This window comes from Nannobrachium achirus (assembly GCF_963921795.1).
Source record: "Nannobrachium achirus genome assembly, chromosome: 5".
Lineage (NCBI taxonomy): Eukaryota > Metazoa > Chordata > Actinopteri > Myctophiformes > Myctophidae > Nannobrachium > Nannobrachium achirus.
The window spans coordinates 43,160,200-43,186,511 of record NC_137814.1 but is presented as its reverse complement, the minus strand read 5'-3'; the positions used below and the strand labels follow the sequence as shown (position 1 = coordinate 43,186,511).

The window sequence follows — 26,312 nt, the reverse complement described above, 5'->3', positions numbered from 1 at the left end:
GTTTTGATCATTTACAAAAAGTTCACTTGAAAAAATAAGAATTTTGATCTTGAACTAAATAAAAAATGTATTTAAGTTTAAATGTATAACTTTGATTCAGGTGGGAACTGGCAGCCATGACTACCGATCAGAAACAGAAAGAATATTATAATATGAGTGTGATCACTGGCAAGGAGCCCACAAATATAAACAATTCAAATGAAAAAACACAGCCCTCTCTAAAAAGCAAAAGGCGGGATAAAACAGCGTCTAGAGAGGTTTATGCGCTTAGTAGAACACATCAAAGGTGGACAGTAACCAAGAACATTTACTTGAGTAATGAACTTGGTTGGATATGGAATTAGCATACTGTAGCATCACTCTACTGTATTTCAATATAAATATTGTACTTTTGACTACGCCACACTTCTTGGAAGTGGATTAACCACATAAGCTGATCTACATGCAAATCTACAAAGCTCACACTGAGCTTAAATCAATGTTAATGATACACTGTAAATGTGGTGATTTATAACTATGTTAACAGCGGGGAGCCCAGCTAACTTCCGGTCGCTCAGTCGCTATAAAGTGCAAATGCTCTCTTTAAAAAAAAAAAAAGGAAAAAAAGAAAAATCCAATCAACTGTGAACGCTTTTGTACGAGGTAAGGTCCTCAGCTATGCTGAAACCGCAAAACCAGGGGAAGACCAGTTTAGAATGGAATGATACGTTTAATAAATTAACACCCTGTACTCACACCAATAAAATAACACTAAGGTCTGTGCCCACAAACTGACTCAAATAAATACTCTTCAGATGTGAAAGAAAGCAAAGCACAGCACAGGAATGTGCTCAGCGATGCCCTCGAGTAACTTAAAGGTTTATACGTTTACATATTAAACAGGGAGGCTGAAGGTGTTGCCTCATTTCTTGCAACTCTTGAAATCTAAAATATACAGTTTCAGTTCTTTCCAGAAACTGTTCACATACCCAAATGCTGTGACATTTTTTTTTCTTTTTTCTTTCTTTGAAACATACAGCGGCTGTCAGTCTGTATATTCTGTGTAGGTTCAAGGAGACTAGCAATGCTATATTTTGTCAACAACCTGGAACCGTAAGCTTCACTCGTCTCATTTATATGCTACTCTGAGTCCAAGCTGACTGCTGAGACTGTGGAGAACATCTTTCATGTGCAGTTCAGTCCACCTATAGCATCAAGCATCAAGCAGAGAATCACTGAGCTACTGCTGAGCTGATCTGCTCTAGGTGGAGGTATTAACTGTCATTAGAATGATAAGAAACGTGCAGAATCATCACTGGAATACACCGTGAGATATACTGTAAAGTAACAGAAAGTTAAACATTAATTCAAGGGATACTCAAACTTCTGAACTTGTGGGCCACATTACAAAAATCAAACCTTGGTTCGAAGTGGAGCCGTGAAATTGAGCACTTCCAGATCTATGTTTTTGATTCTATGTGTTCCCCCCTGTGTGTGTGTGTGTGCGTGTGTGTGCCTGGCCTGAAAACAGCGCCCCTCCCTTAACATGTGTGGTCATAAAAGGTACTGTTCGAACTCAACGGGACAGTTCTCACTGGTGAGACAGGACACACATTGCCACTCAGAGGGAGACCATGGGCTCCGCCCACGGCTCCAAAAATGTCAAGGGGCCATGGGCCAGTTGATTGACAATACTTGATTACTTCTCTCTTTCATTTGCTTTATTTCCACATAACGTAAGACAAGTGCAATGTGCATTATTTTATGGCTTGGAATTCCATTTATATTCTGTCACAATTTGTTATGAAAGTAATCTCTTTTTAATAATTCTGTGCAATTAGCATATTCCACACAAACACTTAAACAAACAAATGTACATTTGTCTGCTATTTGTCTGGGTTGTTGTATATCTGTCTGCCTGCTATTAAGTGGAATAACATTAAAGCTGAGCACATATCTCTTTCAATTGCTTCACAAATGTTATTTATGACTTGGCCCACATTCACACAAATGGCTTTTTACAGAAAATAAACTTGTGAAAATAGATAGTTATGGGTTATTATGGCTAAGGAAAATAAAATAAAATAAAACAATCTACTTAAAATAGATTACCCAGACTGTTTAGCTACTAAATGGCAAATGATGCAGTTGTTAAGTACTGTAGAGCTACAGTACAGTACATCTCTCTTTCATTTGATTTGCATTAGGCCTACAATATTGTTTTGGGTATGCTAATTAGTCGGGCAGAGCCACTGGTAAAAAAAGAAAGAAAAAAGAAAGAATCAAAGATTTGAATGCCCGCTTTCAAGTTGTTTTGGCCATTATCTCTGGAATGGAAGGTCCAATCTGCTCAGTTTAAAGCTTGTTGGATGCGTGACTTCGAGGACATTCCAGAGTTCCAGACATTCCGGAGTTTGAGTATCACTGCTCTATAAGGGATAAATCCTGTATTGCATACAGTCAATAAGAATTTAAATTCTTATTTAAACAGGTATATGGATTCCATTATTCCATGTACAGTAGTAGTACAAACCACCTCCATGCAACTCAAACATCACTGTTCCCACACTCTTTTACATAAGGTATCTACGGCAATGACTACATTGATTTGAAAGTAGCACACAAGAAAAAAGAAGAAGAAGAAGAAGAAGAAGAAGAAGAAGAAGAAGAAGAAGAAGAAGAAGAAGAAGAAGAAGAAGGAGAAAAAAAAAGAAGAAGAAGAAACAACAACAACTTTCTACCACAGTCATGAGCCCTCACATCACATCCCAATTCTGGGCATAATATAATAGCAAGCCTGTCTCTGGAGGATGTCCTTGTGTTTGTAGCTGGGCTGACGGACATATACATCCTGCATCCTGCAACAATACAGCCATAATGCTTTCCTGGGGCAAATTTACGTGCAAATAAAATCGAGATTCAAATCGTACACAACTCTTCTCTTTAGCTGGTAAACAAAGGTTGAGGACATGCTGCAGATGTACAGTATACATTTGCATACATTTTGAAATGAATTGGGTAATTGAGGTCCTTGGCCTGCTAGCAGCGTGCACAAGAAATGTTAAGCTTATCCCATAGCCTGGAGCGATGGTGGGTCTGAGATTACATATAAAAATAATATTAAAATGTAAAAAAATAAAAGTTGTTGTTGACCGTTTTTGAAAACTATTCTGAAGTTGCCGTCCTTGGCCTGCTGACAGCTTAGCACGCTCAAGAGCTATGATGCCGTTGGGTCTTGCAGATTAGCTGCAGACAGATACACAGACCCGCACACAGGTGTGAACGCATTATCTGGGGGAGAAAAATACCACTGGAGGACCTCGTGCATGAACCTCCTTGTCAGGCCAATGTTTGATTCCCATTAGCAACTATCAACCTGGTATCACAACATTCTTTTCAGAAATGTGATTATTTATTTATTTTTGACCAAAACAGAAGGTTTGTCTATTTCCAAATAGCTGAAGGATAGAACTTAAGTGCTATTTTGTGTCTTGAGATTAAGGATGGGCGATATTAGGAAAACCTTTGATATTCGATAACGTTGTTAAATACCTCGATATTTTAATGTTTTTCTGCTTTAGGTCCACTGCCTGTCTAAAGGCCCTTTTCCACCGGCAGCGATAACGATGAGGATAACGATTTAAAAAAAATTGTTTTCAATTGAAGTGGATCGGCAGCATCCACCCAACACCGATAAAGACAATGATAGCCGACAACTATATCGTTAGGATCAACAACGATGTGGTTGTGGTATTTTATGGATATCGTCATCGTTATCGCTGCCGGTGGAAAAGGGCCAACCCAGAAAATAAATAGCATATTCATGCAAGCACACTGCACAGTACACATAGAATAAATAAAGCCTTATTTCCATTTTTCAACAATGGTTTTATTGAAATAACCACACCTGGTTACAGATGGACTGCTTTTTTGCATGTGCTACGTGCATGAATAGTGTGTCTATTAATTAATTTGACACATACACCAATACCTCATTTCAAGCCGTCTTCGTCGATATGTATACCTCGCATGTTGATACCTCGATATCAATATATTTTCGATAAATTGCCTAGCCTTACTTGAGATCCAATGTACCGGTAGATGAAAGTTTGTTTATTTGACAGGGACAGTACTCATTAATGGACATGTCAGTTTTCACTTCAATGTAAATGAGTCAGAGTTAGCCACAGGCAAATTTTCATCTGTAGTCCCTGGACCTTAGTGGTGATCAACCTCCCCAATCCAACCCTTGATGCTGAGTGCCAAGCAGGGAGGCATTGGGTCCCATTATTATAGTCTTTGGTATGACCCGGCCGGGGAATTGAACAACGGTAGAATTCAAAACGTGTCAAAAACAGTGTCAGACAAGTTTTGAACTTGCAGATCTGCTATTTTCATACTTTTGTGTGATGAAAAACAAAATAGGGCATTTGTCAATTGAAAAAAAAGGAAAAAAAGAAAAAAAAAAGAATTATGACGATAAAGAGGTTGCTTCCCAACAGCAACGGTGTGCTGTGAGTGTGTGTGTGCACAAGTGTGTGTGTGTGTGTGCGTGCGTGTGTGTGTGTGTACCTGTGGTGAATGTGGTGGAGACTATAGCGCTGGTGTCCAGCCCTCTGGCTGCTTGGAGTCTGACGGTGAACTCTGTGGTCTCAGCCAGACCCTCCAGACGAATCCACGTGTCCTCTGCATCCAGGATGAGCTCCTATAGACACACACACACACACGCACACACACACACACACACACACACACACATACACGCACGCACACGCACGCACACGCACACGCACACGCACACGCACACACACACACACACACACACACACACACACACACACACACACACACACACACACTGTTGTTTCGTGTTTTATCGTGAATTAACGCCCGATACTACAGCGTCACACAAAAGCATCAACAGTAGCAGATCCACAAGCTCGAAACACGGCGCCAAGCGATGTGTTTCGAGCTTGTAGATCTGTTACTTTTTATACTTTTGAATTTGAATCCTGAGAAGTCACAGCTTTGGACATGTGAGGTTTCCACCCGACAGAGACGATATGCACACACAGGTGAGGTATTTTTGTTTTTGGCATTTCCTTTTCTTTTCTTTCTTTTCATTTCTTTTATTTTATTTTATTATTGTTGTGCAGTCTTCAGTAATTGAATGTGGTATTGTTTATTCATGTTTGGTCTTATAATCCCATAAGAGATGGGTCTTTTGACAAGACACGGAAATAAAAATTAATTCGTTCATTCATTCATTCATTCACAGAATAGATACAGTGTATGGTCGTTAGGTAGGAACCTTGTACATCCAAAACCGTACAACAAGCTCACAGTACTGTATGTCGTGATGCGTTGTGAGCTTGGAGATCTGCTATTTCCACTAATCTTGTATCATGAACTATTAAGGCATTAATTTAGGAAAAAACATAAAAAGTAGAAATATATGAAGATACCGTATGAGGTTTCTGCCTGACAGCAACGATTATGCCCTCATACTGTATGCACACACAGACACAGCATGTTGTACAGATCAGCATGCAGCCTTGCACACATGTATAGCAGACACTGATGTAATCCATGCAGTGTAAATGTCAGGGATAAAGCTCCTGCCACGTTGGAAACCCCAAACATTGTTAATGAAACACTGACTAAAAAAAATAAAAAATCTTTTCAAGATAATCCTTACAATCCTTACAATATTCCTTTGTTATTCAAATAATCATAATACTAAGACCAACAAGATAGGAGCTCTGTTTAACGGTTACAGTAGTTGCAGTGCTGATGAAAAAACTGAAATAACTTTGTTACATATTGTATCGTATGAGGGAGATACACTGGGGAGAGAGAGAGAGAGAGAGAGAGAGAGAGAGAGAGAGGGAGGGAGGGAGGGAGAGAGAGAGAGAGAGAGAGAGAGAGAGAGAGAGAGAGAGAGAGAGAGAGAGAGAGAGAGAGAATGTCATAACAGTGAAGTAACTACAAAACAATCAAAATATTTTTTTTGTGCAAATGTCATGATGTCTCAATTGGCCCCCATATTTTTTGACAAATCTCAAGCAGCCAGCATGCAGCTAGTGTAGGCACTAGGCAGAGTATGTGGGGTGTGCGTGCGTGCGTGCGTGCGTGCGTGCGTGTGTTCTGCATTATGTCAATATCAGGTAAGACTTGAAGTGTTGTTAGTTCGGGTACCTAACCAGCCCCTAACTTGGGGGCTAGGATTGGCAGCTCTAACTATGTGTGTGTACCGTACACGAACGTGTACACACACATACACTAGTACTGTGTGTTTGTGTGTGCGTGTGTGTGTGTATGAACTCAGTTGAACTGAGATGCATTGCATGTGTGTCCTCGTTGTCACCAGGGGCTATAATGACTTGGCAAGACATAAAAGATGAACAAGCCAAAAAAAAATGAAATATTGAAGCATTTTGGAAAAAGTCGCACATTTTCAGGCAATATGTCGCTGTGAATTATGCAGCAGAGCAGGTGGTAAATGGTGTCTCTCTGTCTCAATGGAGCTGACACTTTTCTCTGCTTTCAGGGTCAAGATAAGAATTTTATTGCAACCTTTTACTGCAGCTCAGGTTTAATGCTACGTTTCTGCTCTGTCGTACGTCATTGTCACATGCCAGGGGTGGAAAAAGTACTATTTTTTCTACAAGCTCACAATGCGTAAGTAAGTCAAGTTTTCAAATAATTGTAGTGGTGTAAAAGTACATCAAAATTGCACTTACTGTAAGTACAGGACTTGAGTAAATGGACTTAGTTACTTTACAGTTTACACCACTGGTCTTAATAATGCTACATTTCTGCAACATCGCACGTCATTGTCACGTGCCGAAAACCTACAGGCTCACTGGAGCTCAACCTGAGGTGTCCAGAACCTTTACTTTTCAGTAAATGGAAAAATTAAATAAATGGATCCAACGTGGTAAATATCTAGTCACGAGCTCTTGTTAATACTTTGTATTGGTCAGAGACACACTTAACCACTTTCAGATTCACTTTCAAATGCAACATTGATAAAATTGTATATCTACTAGCTTACAACACGGTACGATGCAATGCGTTGTGAGCTTGTAGACATTTGTGTGACACTGTAGTATGAAGTAGGGCATTCATTTACGAAGGGGAAACAATACATGAGTGTATACAGTAGGCTTTGTGCAGGCATGTGTTTGAAAACACTTACTAATGGTGATACACGCCTCTACGTATGCGTAAATGCTAATGGGGTACCAGATAGGTCACGCTTGATAAGAGATTGCCCTGGCAGATACTGGTCATAAATTGCTAAAGTCCATTATGTGGCTGTGCGGAGAGGGAGGTGAGCTGAACAGCTGTTAAAGCTGGCTGCTATATGGGCAGGTTACAGCAGAGGTAATTGTGCTGCAATGTTTTCTGCCTTAGCAAGCAAGACCTCATTTATGACCCACTGTGAAACAGAGGTCTGGACAGCAGCGCTGTCCTATACAGCCGAGTGGGAAGCCTGAGTTACACTTTTAGTTGTGTGCGGGGTGTCATGCATGCCAATGAGGGTATTGTTGCAACCGTAGGTCGCAGTTCAGAACCGTCACAGCTTGTCCGTATAGGGGTAACGCTTGACACTGTGGTTCCCCTAACACATCACTGTGACATCACAGTGATGTCAGATACTCAGAGCACGGATAACGCCTGACACAGTAGTTCGGCGGCCGAGCTTCTAGTAGTTGATAATGGAATGAAAACTACACACATAAACTAAGTTTGCAGTTGTTTGAAATAGATTACTAGAATAATACAGTAGGTAGGATGTTATGATTATAACATAATATAAAATGTTTACAAATGTAATATTTTGTCAATGCACATGTGATGAAAAGAGAGCCAGGAGTGAAGGAGAAAAGGATTTTTCACCCTGTAAATTAGTATACATTATTACACAAAAGTCATTTTTGTGAAAGTGATATGGTCTGTCTGTGAGCTTTATAAATATGAAACCAATGAAAACCGTGATCAAGAGTTGGCGACTAAATAATAACTACATTTCCATGTCTGAAAAGTAACCGTTCAGGGCATACAAGCTTTCCACCCGACAGCAACGATATACAGTATATACTATAGGCAGTATGTGCTTAATAGGCTCTATGCATATACGCCATTTTGTTCTACTTCCGGGTGTCTTTCGACTTCCTTCACAGGTGTTACCGATGATACTAATGAAGGGTCTGTTCCATTCTGGTCAAACAGAGTCAGGGTGCTGATATTGTGCATGTTGGCTCACTGGAAACACTCTGCTACACCAGTGGGTCTCAAAGTGTCCTTGAGTGGGTTCCAAATGTCCCCATACAGGTGTGTAACTCTGACAGTGTACAAACGGAAGCAAATGGACCCACAAGGATCCATTTCATTCCATTTGTTGATTCCATTTGAACAGAGTTATGGGGGTCCTTGAAATTAAAGAACCACTGTACAATAAATCAAACAGACCCTTCATTAGTATCATCAGTAACTCCTGTGAAGGAAGTCGAAAGACACCCGGAAGTAGGACAAAATGGCCTATATGCATAGAGCCTATTGTGGTCTAGAGAGAGGACACAAAGGCACAGAGGGGGAGGAATGGATGCAACACAGACACCCGGCCGGAACCAACCTGCCTGCCACACCACTGACACATGACCGAGTCAATGATACAGACCAATTCCACCAATTCCAGTCTACCCAGGAAAAGAAAACCCAGCCAGAGCTAATTAAAGGCTGCAGTGTATTCTTGGTGCATGGCTGACACCAACTGGTCAACACCAGTACCAATCACTCAACACAGACATGATAGTGTGTGTGAATTTAGGGTTGCCAACCGTCCCTTGAAATGAGGAACTCTTCCTTATTTGGAAACTAAAAGAGGTGTCACTTATTGAACTGACAAGGGACACACTGTTACCTTATTTTTGGGAAAGTTCAAACAGCTCATAATGCCAATAATGCAGGTTATAAACCGTAACCCTCTAGACTTAGTCACCTGGACCTGAGTTGTCTTTGTAATCTGTACTCTGCCTACAGAAAGAAATTGCAGATCTACAAGGAAATGCGTAAATCTGCTGTAAATCTTTTTAAGTGTACTGTACTGCAGTGAGATTTCCCCCTTTTCTGGGGGTACCTTATTTTCTTCAGAAATAAGGGACGCCTGGCCGGGTGTCATTTGGATTTCAGGTAGTTGGCAACCCTAGAGTGAAATGTTGTGTGATTGTATAATATGGGGGGGGGGGGGGAGTATCTGTAGGATGTGAGAATATTTTACAGTTCTTCAACGGATTGCTAGGGGATTATGTTGGAAGACAACCTTTGTGTCTATCTGAATGTGTAAATACATAGCGGCACCTTTGTGTATATACAACACTTGCGTGTGTGCGTGCGTGCATGCTTAAGTGTCCTGTAACTCCTACGTACCTTGCGGCTGCCATCAGCTGACTTGTAGGTGAGCATGTAATTGTCGATATCTGCCATTGGCGGCTGCCAGGAGATAAGAGCACTGCGGTGGTTCACCTCGCTGGCTGTCAGGTTCAGGGGTGCGTCCATGGCTATCAGAAACACACAACAACAACATCCATCACTTATACTGTAAGTCATCAGCGCTTCATGGCCAGTTCTTGCCAGGAGACTATAGGATCCATTCTACAAAACAAATGACGAAAGTTTCATGTCCCAAATTAGTTTTAATAATGTCATTTGATTCTTTTGAAATGTTTAATATTTGCAAACTCTAGAAATGCTTTATAACTACATGTGGCCTGTATAATTATGTGTAAGATGAATAGTGAAAATAGCCAATCTACAAACTCTCAACGTGTCAAGATGCAGCGCGAGGCGTTGTGAGCTTGTAGATCGGCTATTTTTGGCAAAAAGCTTTGGTGTAGAGGGGAAAAAGAGCAGACTAAGTACAGAGTGAAAGGTCAAGTTTATTAAGTATTAACAGTTCAAGTGGTTAAAAATCGCAAAACACAAATTGACATGAATCCAAAATACACTGATGAATGTGCTGTCAAACAATTAAGCTATATGGAATCTATGAACAGGTTGTGGACGTCCCTGCTTCATCTCTCTCTCAACGAAGGGGTCCTTGGCCTGGAAACGTTGAAGACCCCTGGTATAGAGGGTGTACTGTGCATCATTGTGTCTGCCTTTCTAGCCCTGCTGGTCCTGTCGGACACGGGTTGCTTGAAATTGCTTCCATTTCCACTCTTTACAAATCAGTTAGTCATGCTACTTCCACCGAGAACAAACATGCTTGGCAAGATGACAGACTGTGTCTGTTATATATCCGTGTGAATTGCTGCTAACAGCTGAGGTGATTGAGCTGTAAATGTGTCTTAATTGTCTTATAATTTTGCACGATGTGTGCTGTAATCCCCCAGGTCCCAACAGCAAGCAAGCAAAGCTTACTTGGTTTAAGGCTTAAGGCTGCATAATGTGGAGTTCTTATTGTGTGTGTGTTTACATGCATACAGTATCAATACGGCTTATATGTTGTATCTTGCCGCAGGTCTTATTCAGGACAAGCTGCACCCTCATACTGGTATATGTACTCTTTGAATAACAAGGCCTCTAGAAGCAAATACTGAATATTTAAAGGCTCAATATGATTATGCAGATGGTGAAATCCCATATACCTACAGGACGCAAGCAGGCGCCAACAGCAAAAGTGTATAAATTACAGAATAGTATCCCCGGGAATATTTCTACTTTTCAGCTTATTTAGTGAAGGCCAACTTAATAATAAATAATATACATCAAACTAAAGAGAACAGTCAGTCCTTTCTGTGCATGTCCACACATCTATGCACGCACGCACGTGCACGCACAAACATGCACATACACACACACACACACACGCACACGCACACACACACACACACACACACACACACACACACACACACACACACACACTCAACAATAAGTGTTTCAGGATACAGATCACGGATACAGGAAGCACCGTCTCCTCCATACGCGGTGACGGCCAATTATCACAGACACTGAATAGAATTTAGCCAATGTCTTAGCTGATGGCATTCCTGCAATCTGCAGGCCTTGCACAACATATTAGTGCACATTAGCTTCCCAGGCTTCCAAATGTGAACACAAGCAGTTTACATTTGTAAAACAAGCACGCACACGCACACACACGCACACACACACGCACACACACACACACACACACACACACACACACACACACACACACACACACACACACACACACACACACACACACACACACACACACACACACACACACACACACACACAGGAGCCACGGCCTACGATTACAGAATGTGTTCTCTCTGAAGTTCACAATGACTTACAGTGAGATGTAAGACCCCAGCCCTCATACATTCATAAAGGCAATGTTGTAAGGCAGTGGTTCTCAACCAGTAAGCCTTGGGGGGGAAACCAAATGCACCCTTGTGAGTGCATTTGGTTTCATTTTACACTCTCAAGAGTTAAATTATTGTTAAACATCTGCATTGCTTAATTTACAAGAAGTCAACAAAATTAGAGAATGCAGATTTTTTATTTATTTTATTTTATTTATTTTTTTGTCAACATTTGCCTGTCATCTCTCCTATGGCACCACGTCAATACAGCATGGAATTGTGGACAAAATATCATCCAATGATAAAATATTCGAAGGTTTGGGTCTGAGAGGCTAAAACTCATCAAATTGTGGTCCGTGACTCAAATGCAGAATAAATAATAGAACTTGGTACGAAAAGGGTTGAAAACCACTGTTGTAAAGGAACAAAGATGCATGCATCGTGTAATGGAGTCATTAAACTGCAGGTTTTAACCATATCTCCATGCAGTAAGCAGCACATTCATTCACTCATCCTTGCCTTGGGATAATTTTCAGGCAGAGATTACAATGTCTCGATTGAGGAGGCGAGCACACTCAAGTTTACCACCCGTTACATCACATTTAACATGCAGTTAAAGGGATATTCCACTTTCAAAAAACTTTTGGACATTTTATCGTCTAATCAGGCTTTTATGAACACCCTGAACAGTTTTTAATTAGCTTGATTCAATATTTAGATATTTGATGTAAATGTTATCTGGCCCTCCAGGCTCAGGGCCTCTCCCCACACACACCCATTGTAACTTCAAACTCCATTTTAACCACGATAGATTCATTAAAAACACACATTATTTTTTCTGGTGACTCACACTACCCTCCTAATACGTGAGCAGACCGTGTTTTTTCGATAACCTTTTTCTTTTATTTTTAATAATTCTTTGGGAAAATGCAAAAAATGTAATACAATAATATTTTATTAAAAATAAATGAAAAAAGTTATTGAGAAAACACGGTCTGCTCATGTATTAGGAGGGGAATATGAGTCACCAGAAAAATAATGGGTGTTTTTAATGAATCTATCATGGTTAAAATGGAGTTTGAAGTTACAATGGGTGTGTGTGGTGAGAGGCCCTGAGCCTGGAGGGCCAGATAACATTTACATCAAATATCTAAATATTGAATGAAGCAAATTTAAAACTGTTCAGGGTGTTCATAAAAGCCTGATTAGACAATAAAATGACCAAAAGTTTTTTTGAAAGTGGAATATCCCTTTAATCTTTTTTTTTTTTTTTTTTTTTCAAAACAGCATTTGTAGCTTGGGAGCGTGTTGATATTTCAACATAACATTTGTTCTACGTCCCAGTATTTTGACGCGGGTGAATATTAACTTGGTGTAATGCTAACCTGCCGACGTTGGTGAATGGTAACCTCTATACCTAAACCTAACACAAACACTAACCTCAGTAACACTGATGCTGGTGAGTAGCTAACCTGCCCAACGCCCGTAGTCAAAATAATGGGACGTAGAAATAGCGAGAATTCCCCTTTTAGCTTATTAATAGCCATTGCTGATTACCGTGGCTTCTTTAACACTATTAAGACTATTTCCCCAACTTACATCACTGGGAGAGTTGGGGGTGGCTTCTGGTTCGCTGTGTGGTAGGACAGGCCTTTTTGACACAACAGAAGCTCATTTTGACGCCACCTACTGTACGACACAGGTTGGCTTGGTATTGAGGAAGTGGTTTCCCGGTGTTACATCATACCTGCGGGGTGCATTGTCAGCTATTCGCTCACACAGTGTGGTAGTGGTGATTAAAAAGATTAGCTCCTGGCTCTGCTAATATACTGCACTGTCAATGCTGAGACGAGGGGATGAAACATCACCTAGTTCTCCCCCTCTGACTTTTTCATTCTCGGCTGGTTCTCTCTCTCTCTCTCTCTCTCTCTCTCTGTGAAAATAACAGTATTTCACTGACAGGCTGACAAGAATGCTTTGCCTTTAGCCCTGCAAGAGTTGGGTCTTTAGCCAGTTTAGTTCAACGGCTGACCCAGGGTTTTACCCGGATAGAGCGCTCACACGCACGCACACATGCATGCACGCACACACAACCAAAAAACCTCAGTAAGGCTCATATTGTGTCAACCATATTTGTGTGTTGTGAGTTATCCCTGACGGCTCACTAATTAACAGTATGTGTGTGTGTGTGTGTGTGTGTGCGCCTGGATAACCTCCCAGCGTCCAGGGCAACTCATCTCAGGCGGTGATGGGCAGAAGCCTCACAGAGTAACAGAGCTGTAAAGACAAGAGGATAGACAGAGGAGGAGGACAGCTACACAGAGACCGAGAGAGAGAAAGGACTGAGCTCTGCAGATTAGACTGAAGGGATATTGTTGCTGTCAGGCAGAAACCTTGTATCGCCATATTTATTTTGATGTTTCAACTTTTTTTAAATGATAGATTTCATGCAGTGTCACACAAAGGTTGTAAAAATAGCTGACCTACAAGCTCAAAAGGCGTTAGCTTTATTTTTGTATTTATTTTTATTTTTTTGTGACAGAACGTGTTGGACATACAAGGTTTTCTACCTGACTATGTTCACCGAGGTGAACCAGAGTCCACGTCTCCACAGTGATGAGGGGACCTCTTCCTCCTCTCCTCCTAATCTCCAGCTAGGCCTCCTCCTTTCTCTGCCTCACTGACGTGCTCCTCTCAGCCCATGTTCGCCCCCGTCCTCCCATCTATCAAACCGCCTCCTCTCCTGTTCCTCCCACCCGCAAATCTCCTCCATCCCTTCCACTTGATACCCTTTCTCTGCATCCCCCAACTTTGACTGCCCCCCCCCCCCCAACCACATACACAGTGTATTACTATTTATAGTAATACTTGTGTATTTGTGAGGACGTCAACATTTTAGGACAGTAGCCGGGATGCAAGTATATAAACCACGCACTTAACACTAACCACTAAACCTAACCTCTAAATGCTTAAAGGGGCACTCCACCACTTTTCAACCTATGTTCATATAATTGGTCCTCACTCAAAAATAGCTTTTTTGTTTTTTTTTGTTTGTTTTTTTCAGAGGAGGGCTGTGGGCAGGTCAGAAACCCATCGTCTTGTGACATCACCGATTACCAATCCAGCTTATAGAAACTGCAGGCTTTCTATTCCTGAAAAGTTGCAATTTTAAAGTGGAAGCCATTGTTCTCGCAATAATAAAAATCTAAATCTTTTTTTTTTTTTAAAGATTGATTAATTCTTTTTTTGGGAAATGTCAGAATTTTGATTGTGGTCTTTTATTGTATTGTGGTTTTGTGTGTCTTTAAAAAAGGAAAAAAACTAAATAAACATATTGTTTAAAAAAAAAAAAATGATGATGTCACAAGACGATGGATTCTGAACTTCCCACAGCTCTCCTAGGAGACTTGGACTGAGTAGAAAAAAAAAATTGATATTTTATCATGAACATTGTGAGGACCTATTATTATGACGACAGGTTGAAAAGTGGTGAACTACTCCTTTAAGCCTAATCCTTACGCAAACCTGAGTGTTTTTGGAACAGTTAGACTAACACTATATGTTGTTTTAACTATACCGCAAATCTTCTATGATAACCAGAAAACGGTCTTCAAAATGTCTAACTCTATACGACATTAGTCCTCACAGCTATAGTAATACAAGTGCACACACACACACACACACACACACACACACACACACACACACACACACACACACACACACACACACACACACACACACACACACACACACACACGCGCGCACACACAGCGCGCCTCCTGCTCTTCCCTATACTCCTTCAGCTCATCTCTGTCTTTCTTTCTTTGCATTTGATATCGCCTCCTCCTGTTATCTGACTTGCTGCCATTCCAATTCTGTTTGGCCAGAGACTAGAGGCTGAGTGGAAATGTGTTGTTTCTCGCTGTCGTCACCTCACGCTGGTGGATGTTGCTTCAGCATTGGCATCTTGTCTAAAGATGCTTTTGCGAGCAAACAGACAGATGGCAGAGTTTGAGAGAGAGAGAGAGAGAGAGAGAGAGAGAGAGAGAGAGAGAGAGGGGCTTTTGACATGCTATGATAAAACTGCCCACGGCCACAACCACTGCTTCTCTCTCTAACGCTCAAGCCAAAACACAAAGCTTCTGCTTCAAAATCAAAGAACGTATTTATTAATCAGGGCAACTAAATACGTTCATAAATGATTATCTGACGAGAAAGCTTGCTCACTCATGCACACACACACACACACACACACGCACGCACACGCACACACACACACACACACACACACACACACACACACACACACACACACACACACACACACTTTCTCTCTCGCATGCACACACACACACACACATGCACGCGCAGAGTCCAACTCGGTCTCCTCCTTCCTCCTTTTTCCCCCCCATCTCGTTCCCCATTTATACCAGCCTTCGGCCTCGCCTCCACTCATTCTCTGCGTATAATTAAACCAGTGCGTGTCAGGGTACACAATCAGGTAAACAGGTGTTGATTTTAGTCGCTGGCAGGTTCCGCATGTCCCATATCCTGCGACACAGAGGACACCGAAATGTGAATAAGATAATTGGGATTGTTTTTTCTTTTTTTTTTTCTTTATCTAATCTCTCATTAAACTGGCTGTGTAAACGGATCTCGGGCAGTAAACAGCGGCAGACGAGCAGATGGAAAAAGGGTCTGAGGCGATTGGTGGTATAATGTGATGTAAGAAGGGGCCAAGGGGAAGTTGTTCAATGGGGTAGATGTTGCATCTGTGTGCTCGTTTTTAATTGGGCGAATCTGTGCAGATGGTAATGCATGCTCATGGGCGTTGAATGTAGATTATATTCGGGATTTGTTTGCTTTCATAATCTGCTGCTTTTGTAATCAATACGTTGGGTTAATAAACTGAAATTAACAAAATTCCAATCTGTGATAATAAGAAATGTGTACTTTGCGCTAAATGTAAAAGCAATCTGTTGTATTGCTCTTCCAATGGAGAGAGGTAATTGCAAATGTCTGAACTGCAATAAAGATGGTGACACATTTAGTGCCCGTTATGGTGGCACCGTCTGCTTCAAATAACTTAAATTACATTTTCAGTAAAGAGACCACCTAACCACTGCAGATACTGTGTATATAATATATAACTTTTTTCATATAATGGGGTCTCGAGATGTGGCTCTCGAGGTCCCGATGATCAAAACCTTGTTAACGTTCTAATTGTCTTCCTTCCCCCTCTTGTAGTCTCACTGAGGACTGGAATTATAGACAGTAAGTATGAATCTATATCGTCACTGTCGGGCAGAAACCTCGTATCTCCAAGTTTCAAATTTGTAAATTTTTTCGCAAAGCAAAGCCCTGCTTCATCATACAAGGCCGTTGCACAAAAGTAGTGAAAACAGCACATCTACAAGCACACAACGCCTCGCGGTGCGAGGCGTTGTGTGCTTGTAGATCGCTATTTTCACTATTTTAAATCATTTTTAAAATGATAAATACAAAACAAACGGTTTTGGACATACAAGGTTTCCACGCGACAACGACGATATAATAGTTAGACAAGAAAATGAATGAATTGTAATGCCCATTGCTCCAACACTCCACTAAAAACAACAACAATGCTACTGTATTTAACAACAATCATGGGCTAATCAGAGGTGAACCACCTGGCTTTAAACCGCTGAGTCAGCAGCACTGTAGCCACGTTAAACCAGCAATAACAGGCTAATTGTTCTAATTGGACAGCTGTGTTGCCTTGCAGCGGCATGCTCAGCATTTCAGAGAATATGCTGTACCACCAGTCACTGGGAAGTGATAGCTAGCCCTGACTCCCAAAGACTGTGGATGACGAAACACTTTCACTAAATGAACCACTTACCCCAGCATCCATATTCTGGGGAAAGCCTGGTAGAGCAAAAACAGGAAATGCCCAGAGGGACTCCAGTCAACCATATAGGGTTTAAGCCCCAGGGGTCTTCAACATTTTCAGGCCAAGGACCCCTTGGCTTAGCTGAGAGAGAGGGATGAAGCAGGGACCCCCACAACCTTTTCATAGATTCCATATAGTTTCAGTTTGACAGCACAATCATCAGAGTATTTTGGATTCATGTCAATTTGTGTTTTCAGATACAGTATGTAACCACTTGAACGGTCAATACTTAATAAACTTGACATTCCACTCTTCACACTTAGTCTGCCCTTTTCCGCCTCTACAACAAACCTCTTTGCCGAAAATAGCTGATCTACAAGCTCACAACGCTCACGCAGCGCGTGAGCGTTGTGAGCTTGTAGATCTGCTATTTTTGGCAAAGTTCTGAGAATTTGGACACTAGGGTTCAAGTGGTTAATATAAAATAGGAGGAAAAAAATTTTCTATCACACAAAGATTTGGAGGACCCCCTGTAGTAACTCTGAGGACCCCCTAGGGGTCCCGGACCCCCTGTTGAAGACCCTTGGTTTAAGTGATTAAAACTCCTTTCCTGATCGTGAGATCCATTTCCAAACTTTGCGTACAACCTGTGAGTCCCTTATTCTGTGTTATAAGCCGTCGACTATAGTTTTGTGTCTCTCTTTGTGGTCTGGTGTGTGAGCCGTGAGTCTCCATGGCTAAGTACAGAGAGACAGAGAAAGGCTGAAACAGAGAGACATTGGCAGCGCTCGAGACAAGCTAACCAACCAAGTCAGTGTGCACTCATCCCCTTTCACAGCCCATTCACACTGTGACATTTTCTATCCGAGCGTAAGAGCTTAAAAAAAAGAAACACAAAGAAACAGGCTGTGTTAGCAGAGCATAACTGGGCATTAGGAATTCTATTAGGGGCTCTAATGAACATTCAGACAAGGCCGCTCTCAAATTGAGGGAACTCAGTCACCCCCTGCTGTGATTACATGTCAACGCCGTCCAGCAGGGGAACGGTGTGTGTTATTGCATGTGCGTGCACACGCGTGCGTGCGGCGTACACGTGCATGATGGAGGTGCTGGCACCTGAGCAGCCATGCTCAATGGCCTGCAACACTTTGTAATTAATTCGACCAAAAACAGTGTATATAAATGAGATTTTACTAAAAGGGCAGTGCTTGATTAAACTCAGGGATCGGTCCTCCAATGCTTCTTAATTGAATTCTAACTCCCCAGCTACAAATGAAGTCACATTTTAAGGGGAGTACCATTGAATTGCAGCTGTGAGATATGTTCCTCCAATACTCTATGATAGCTTGGTCTCTAAAACCACTTAAACCCTATATACTTAATTGACTTGAGTTGCCCAAGACTCTATATTAGGTCTGCTCCTTTTGTCACTCAACACCAAAGCTCTTGAGCAGAAATAGCTGATCTACAAGCTCAGAATGTAGCATCAAAATCAGTTTCACACTAACCCTAATTCTACTTTGTTTATTCAGAAATAGTAGATCTAAAAGCTCACAACGCATCGCATTGTTTTTGGACGGCTATTCTCTAAAGACTTTGACAAATTTAGAAAGATGTGCAATACCTTTTAACAAAACAATTTCTCTTATGGGGTTCCTGGCACAACATAGGGGTCTACAGCCAAATACATATCAATTTGTATCTGTCATAGCTAGTTGAGTAAAATTCACCATTCCAGCTATGGCTATGGCGTATCGCAAACTCCATAAAACACAAGTCATCTGTGTCTTAAGCTCTGCTAACTTTTTCCTGAACAAGCAGCCCCTCCAATGCTGTAAAAGTTAGATTTATAGACTATCAAGATTGTTATTATGGTTCATGTCCTCGCTCATAATAAAAACAGAATGTGCATAGAAAGCTAATTTGTGTAGAAGACATAAAATACTGTAGGCTATATCTCCCACAAACAGTACCCTCTATGGTTAAATATTGAATCTCTATTCAAATCAAACTGCATTGTATCTGAATGCAGTGTCAATCTGCAGTTTCTGCACCAAGATTCTAGACAAGAGAAAAATAGAAATGTACAGTTCAGGCTCCTTGGGGTTTGCAATGGCAAGGCCCAATAGCAAGGTATTTCACATAATGTCTCCTCATCCAATATTTTCACTCCAAGCTGCAGTGGCATGAATAATTGCTGTCCACTCTCTTCAGGGGGTACAGTTACACTGAAAGTCACCATCAACACGACGGCATGCCGGATCCGTTCAAAGCAAGGTGGTGCTTGAAACTACACCAAATCTATCTCATTATCGACTGTGTATGTTGTCAGCAAATGTACATCAAAGTACAATCTCTCCAGTCTTATCTCATTTGAAGATGTCTAGTTAGTGTAGGGCAAGGGTAGAAAAAAATGCACATTTCTTCTGCTCTCTGGAAAGACATAAAAGCACAAGTGGTACTGTAGCACAGCCTTGTGGCTGTGAGAGTCTCTCTCCCAAATTAGAAGCACCTTAAGCTGCCAAGAGGAGCTGGTGTCTGTGTATGTATGTATGTGGTGTGATGCATATATATAGGCCTGGATGGAGGAGCATCTAACGTCCTACAGCCCCACTTGAGTTTTGAAGTGGAGATTATGTAGCCCAGCTTTTGGGCGCGTTGTGCAAGTGTATCTTGTGTTTTCTGCAGCCTCCCCCTCTCTCTCAGTCTCTCTCTCTCTCTCTCTCTCTCTCTCTCTCTCTCTCTCTCTCTCTCTCTGTGCTGCAGTGCAGGCCAGGAAACTGTCGCCTCGTCCTCCTTGGGGGATATGAACGCCTCTGCTGACAAGAAAAGTTTTTTTTTTTCTCTCTCTTTTGCAAGAAGTCCAGAGCATAAAGTTTATGTAGAGGCACACACCACTCTAGATAAACTAGAAGTAAGCAATTTACCCCGAGTGAGAGGACATTATGCTCTGATAATGTCCTGTGTTAGGGGGTGATCGGACGAGGCGAAGCCGAGTCCGATAACCCCCTAACACAGGACATTATCAGAGCATAATGTCCGACCCCGAGTGGTAAATAGCTTTTCTACCACTTTTTCCCATATACATGAAAGAAAACACATAGTTGTAACTTGCAAGGATCTTAAGTTACAATCATTATTGCCTATAAAACTTCCGCCATAACAACAAATAGTGCCACAAACAACATCTTCTACTCACCACCAGATGGCGCCAACTCCATGCTGAGACAGATGTCTAGCTTACGCGACCGAGTATTTCCCGGTGAATCTGTGCGCAAAGGTGGGGGCCGATGGGCAAGGAGGGTTGCGAGCTTATGAGAAACAACTAAAATAAGACCTTAAAACCTGGCGAAAACAGTTGCGTGCATTAGCGCAAATGGAAAACATTCAATTAACTTCTGAAAAGCCTACACGGCCTTTAAACAGCGTGCATACGGTGCATTAGATGAGGATAAATGAAATCATTAAATGGAAATCATTAAATTAACTTCTGAAAAGGCTTCTTCTAAGCCTACACTATATAGCCTACTAAAAACGAGTGAATCTTGCCACACGTGAATAATTGTGGTTCAGTGGTTGTAAACAATAACACAGACAATATAAAATCCTTAGTCTAGTTGTGGGAAGAAAAGGATATCATCATCATCATGGCCCCAAATAACTTTTAAATATCTTGCAATTGGAGACGAGTCTCTTACTAAATCGGCAAGAGTGCCTCTCATTTTCAATACATAAAGGCTAAGCTATAGAACCTCTCCATCATCAGCAATAGTCAGTGGTGGTGCGTGTCCCCCAGACCCCCACACTCCCAAGCCCCCACCTTTGCGCAAAGATTCACCGGGAAATACTCGGTCGCCTAGCTTACAGCTAAGCTAACGTCAGTTAAAAGCACCGTTCCGGCCGTAAATAGAGGCTGTTCGCTTCCAGAAAGGCATAGGTTCAGAGAAAAGGGGCTTTAAAGTTGGCGGATTGCATTGGATCCAAATAAATCGGCGACGATAGTACGCACGTTAGTAAACAAAGGACCGCTGCGACCGACATTTGTTGGTGGGGGGAAAGGTGTTCCGACCATAGGGTTCCGACTCCCTCCTGAAGTCCCCGGATGCGTTCATCGCGTATTGATCTCGGAAATGTGCCTCATTTGCATGTACATCCGGGCATTTCACACATTCCGGCTATTGTGGCCTCATTTACTACTGTTTTAAGCCAATCACAATCCAGTATTTGAACACGTGACTAGAAAAAGTGGTAGAAGTAAGCAATTTACCCCGAGTGAGAGGACATTATGCTCTGATAATGTCCTGTGTTAGGGGGTGATCGGACGAGGCGAAGCCGAGTCCGATAACCCCCTAACACAGGACATTATCAGAGCATAATGTCCGACCCCGAGTGGTAAATAGCTTTTCTACCACTTTTTCCCATATACATGAAAGAAAACACATAGTTGTAACTTGCAAGGATCTTAAGTTACAATCATTATTGCCTATAAAACTTCCGCCATAACAACAAATAGTGCCACAAACAACATCTTCTACTCACCACCAGATGGCGCCAACTCCATGCTGAGACAGATGTCTAGCTTACGCGACCGAGTATTTCCCGGTGAATCTGTGCGCAAAGGTGGGGGCCGATGGGCAAGGAGGGTTGCGAGCTTATGAGAAACAACTAAAATAAGACCTTAAAACCTGGCGAAAACAGTTGCGTGCATTAGCGCAAATGGAAAACATTCAATTAACTTCTGAAAAGCCTACACGGCCTTTAAACAGCGTGCATACGGTGCATTAGATGAGGATAAATGAAATCATTAAATGGAAATCATTAAATTAACTTCTGAAAAGGCTTCTTCTAAGCCTACACTATATAGCCTACTAAAAACGAGTGAATCTTGCCACACGTGAATAATTGTGGTTCAGTGGTTGTAAACAATAACACAGACAATATAAAATCCTTAGTCTAGTTGTGGGAAGAAAAGGATATCATCATCATCATGGCCCCAAATAACTTTTAAATATCTTGCAATTGGAGACGAGTCTCTTACTAAATCGGCAAGAGTGCCTCTCATTTTCAATACATAAAGGCTAAGCTATAGAACCTCTCCATCATCAGCAATAGTCAGTGGTGGTGCGTGTCCCCCAGACCCCCACACTCCCAAGCCCCCACCTTTGCGCAAAGATTCACCGGGAAATACTCGGTCGCCTAGCTTACAGCTAAGCTAACGTCAGTTAAAAGCACCGTTCCGGCCGTAAATAGAGGCTGTTCGCTTCCAGAAAGGCATAGGTTCAGAGAAAAGGGGCTTTAAAGTTGGCGGATTGCATTGGATCCAAATAAATCGGCGACGATAGTACGCACGTTAGTAAACAAAGGACCGCTGCGACCGACATTTGTTGGTGGGGGGAAAGGTGTTCCGACCATAGGGTTCCGACTCCCTCCTGAAGTCCCCGGATGCGTTCATCGCGTATTGATCTCGGAAATGTGCCTCATTTGCATGTACATCCGGGCATTTCACACATTCCGGCTATTGTGGCCTCATTTACTACTGTTTTAAGCCAATCACAATCCAGTATTTGAACACGTGACTAGAAAAAGTGGTAGAACAATTCCTTGGCCCTGAAGGTTTCCTCACAATCAGGGGTGGCATTTTGGGTCCCAGGGGAAGGAAATTGCCACCCTGCGTTCGCATTTAACCTCAAATTCAGGTATTTTTGCATACTTTCTCCACCTCTGAACATTGCAAAGCACTCTGATTTGCCACCTTACATTTTATTTTGTTTTAATTTTTTATCTGAAATGAAGCCTCTGCTAACGATGCATCCCTAGAAAGAGGAATGTGAATGATGATCAGGCTGACCATCTGCAAGTTATTATACTGCAAAGCATTACATTTTAATAGAGTGATGAGTGCTCAATTGCAGCAAAAATTGAAAATGTACTGTATGTGCCTACAGTATATGCAAAGTGCTTTACAAGGTGCATTACATCCACCCCTTAACACACCGACAGCAGAGGAAACCATACAAGGCACCAACCTGCTCAGCAGGAGAAGTTAGGGTTTCAGTGTCTTGCGCAAGAACATATCGACACTAACCTAGGGGTAAAGTTGGGAATCGAACCGGGAACCTTCCCTTTCCAAAGCGGCCTCTTTAATTCCTGAGCCACTGCCGCTCCAGTAATGTGATATTTAGAAAGAGAAGAGTCCGGCACACTTCACTTCACACGCAAACGTATTAATGCAAGGTTTGACCTTCATCAATCATCATCAGACATCTCTATCTTATGCCACAGGTGTTGTGAATAAACATGCAAATGAGCTGATTATTACAGCAACAAAACTTACTCTCTGCAGATTGGTATGATCCATGTGCTCAGTCTATTGATCAGAACTGCGTACATAGCAATGGTCTATTATTCATAGCAGCGGTCTGCTCTCCAGAATTAACAGACTGCACTGCAGAATGCCATGCTTGACCAGTCAGAATCGATCATTCCACCATGCCATGTAAAATAGCTACTTTGTTCATATCACAAATGTGCTGCTGATTTTGAATCTAAATCCTGATGTTTTGATGCAAGGAAGTCATATAGAGTGTCTTCTGTGTATTTTTCAGCAAAATTCTGAAGTCATGAATTTGGCATACAGAGGCAATTTCTCAGGGGTTTCGGGATGTTATGCACATTTCCTACCGCGAAACATTGTATTCAAGAATTCAAGCAGCAACATGTTGGCGTGGCAAAGTCTATAAGCTTAGTTTATGGATTTATAGAGGGTTGTTATTGTTCTTGGTCCCAAATTAGTCCAATGAATATAATGAACTAAATGAATGCTTACGTGTCTGGAAGTTGGCAATGACGGTGCCGGAGGTCAGGGGTCCTTTGGTAGCGTAGAGCGCTACAGAGTAGCTGGTACTGGGCTTCAAACTGGATAGCTGGTGCTCCTGCCGGTCGCCTTCCACAAAAATGGTGTCAGTTGAAACTGGAAAACACAGAAAGATAGAACACACTTTAGTGTCTTGCTTTTGGCAGAAAGGAATCGTTCTCCTGTATTATTATTATAACATAACTAATTGTACGTTCCTTTACTGATACCGATCAATATTATTCTTATAAACATCTTATTATCTCTTAATAAATGTTTGTTAACAGGACCTTAGTTTAAAGTGCTACCATTTATATTTTTAAAAGTCATTACATATTTTATTTAACTTTTCGGACATGTTTAAGCATGCGTGCAGGGCCAGGCACTAGCAGAGCAGCACAGCACGACCATAACAAACACTTCTTCCTTCCGTTTTAAGGCGGATGGTATGCAGTGTTATAACTGCTACCTTCGGATCCGGAGTGTGATCAGACCATAACAAACCCTTGACTAGCACATGTACATAATACGTCATTGATCGGATCTGTGAATTTACCTTTTGATCGGAATCACCGATCACATTAATTACATTCATATCGAGCTGATCTGATCCATTGCCGATCAATCGGACCATCTCTAAAACAAAATAAAAAGCCCAAATACATTAAAACCTGGATTACATATAATATAATAACATATTTCATGAATCCATTTAGAGAAGAATCTGTTCTCCAATCTGTTTAGAGATAATATAGCTACATTATCATGTATTTAGCTCAATTATATCAAATCAATTGATTATGAAGAATCTACCAGAAAGAAAGTAACCAGCATGACATTTTCACCACACAAGCTGACCTAATAAAAACAGGACATTTAATGAATACCTCAAAGTGTCAATAATTCATTGGCATACGCTTGGCGGGCTGTCTTCTCATTTGGCTTATAATTTGTGTTGATATTGATGAAAGCTGTATTGACTGGCCAGGGCGAGAGACTTCTTTCCAAGTGTGCGTCAAGTGCAAGGACGATGGCCAGATCTATTACTGGCTTGGACGGTCAGCACCTTTACTCACTCACGGAAACTCTACAGTATGCTTTAACCAAAATGAGAAGCTTCAGGGAACCCAGATTAGCTTTAACCTAACCAGGGCATTAACAAATGCAAGGGGGGGGGGGGGGGGGGGGGGGGGCAGTGGCGTCACAAGGTCACAAAGTTACTAGGGCCCAAGGTGGAGGGGCCTTAATTACTTTAGCTATTGAAAAATAGCAGATATACAAGCTCACAGTGTGGCACCGAGTGCCACACTGCGAGCTTGTAGATCTGCTATTTTTTGAAAAGTCGTGAAAATGTGTGCAAATCATTTTTCAAGCGAACATTTGTAACTCAAATCTTCACTTCTGGGGGGTCCCTGGAGCAAAATATTTTGAGATGGGGGTCTGTGGCCAAATACATATCATTTTGGGGGTCCTTCACATGAAAAAGTTTGAGCACCACTGACATAGAAACATAGTTTTTTTCAAAAAACCATATAAGGATTTGAAATATTCTTGCACAAAGTTTCATGATTTTTCAAAAATAGCAGATCTTCTACAAGCTGCGAGATCTGCTATTTTTTAGATCTGCTATTTTTCAATAGTTAAAGCACAAAACAACGCGTAATAATGCATTCCCAGTTCCCCCTATGAAGAACATTCATGGGGGGCCCACAGTGAATCCTTGTACCCAGGGCCCAGAATTTGGTGCGACACCCCTGAGGGGGGATCCTATATTTCACGGTTATATTTAAGTTATGAAAGTTACTTTTCATTCTACTATCAATGGTTGACATCATCATGTGCATGTAAAGTTTTGACTATTAGCACATTACATGACATTACACATTACTTGTGTGATGGATGTCAATTGTCAACAAAGAACTTTGCACGTCGGTATTTGATTTCGCAGCTGTTGGCTCAGACAGGTTATAAATCACCCGTCGACTCTAGGGTTCCAAGTAATACAGTATGGATTTCTTTGTTTTAAAGTAAGGCCACGGACAACGGAAATATGCTTTTCAAAAACAGTTTATCAAAGTCAGAGGTTAATGTCTTGATGGTTGAGATCGAGTGTGGTTATAGCTTTGACCGGTTGTTTATGCTCGACAATTACTTTTGTGAAGTGTAACAACTGCCAAAAGCAGCTGGTTTTTATTTGAAACTTTAAATTCCCATCGACACTTATGGGAGTTACTATACGGTC

The 26,312-nt window shown here is 41.5% G+C and overlaps 1 protein-coding gene across 1 annotated transcript in view; it reads right to left on the bottom strand.

Moving 5' to 3' along the window:
• tnr (tenascin R (restrictin, janusin)) overlaps window positions 1-26,312 on the bottom strand; it is a gene marked incomplete at both ends in the record, with an annotated part of 284,483 nt that overhangs the window by 18,904 nt on the left and 239,267 nt on the right. The window contains 3 exons of the mRNA XM_080725805.1: window positions 4,552-4,684; window positions 9,415-9,545; window positions 24,044-24,187. Of these exons, the coding sequence (XP_080581931.1) occupies window positions 4,552-4,684; window positions 9,415-9,545; window positions 24,044-24,187 (408 nt within the window). The remainder of the gene's footprint in view (window positions 1-4,551; window positions 4,685-9,414; window positions 9,546-24,043; window positions 24,188-26,312) is intronic.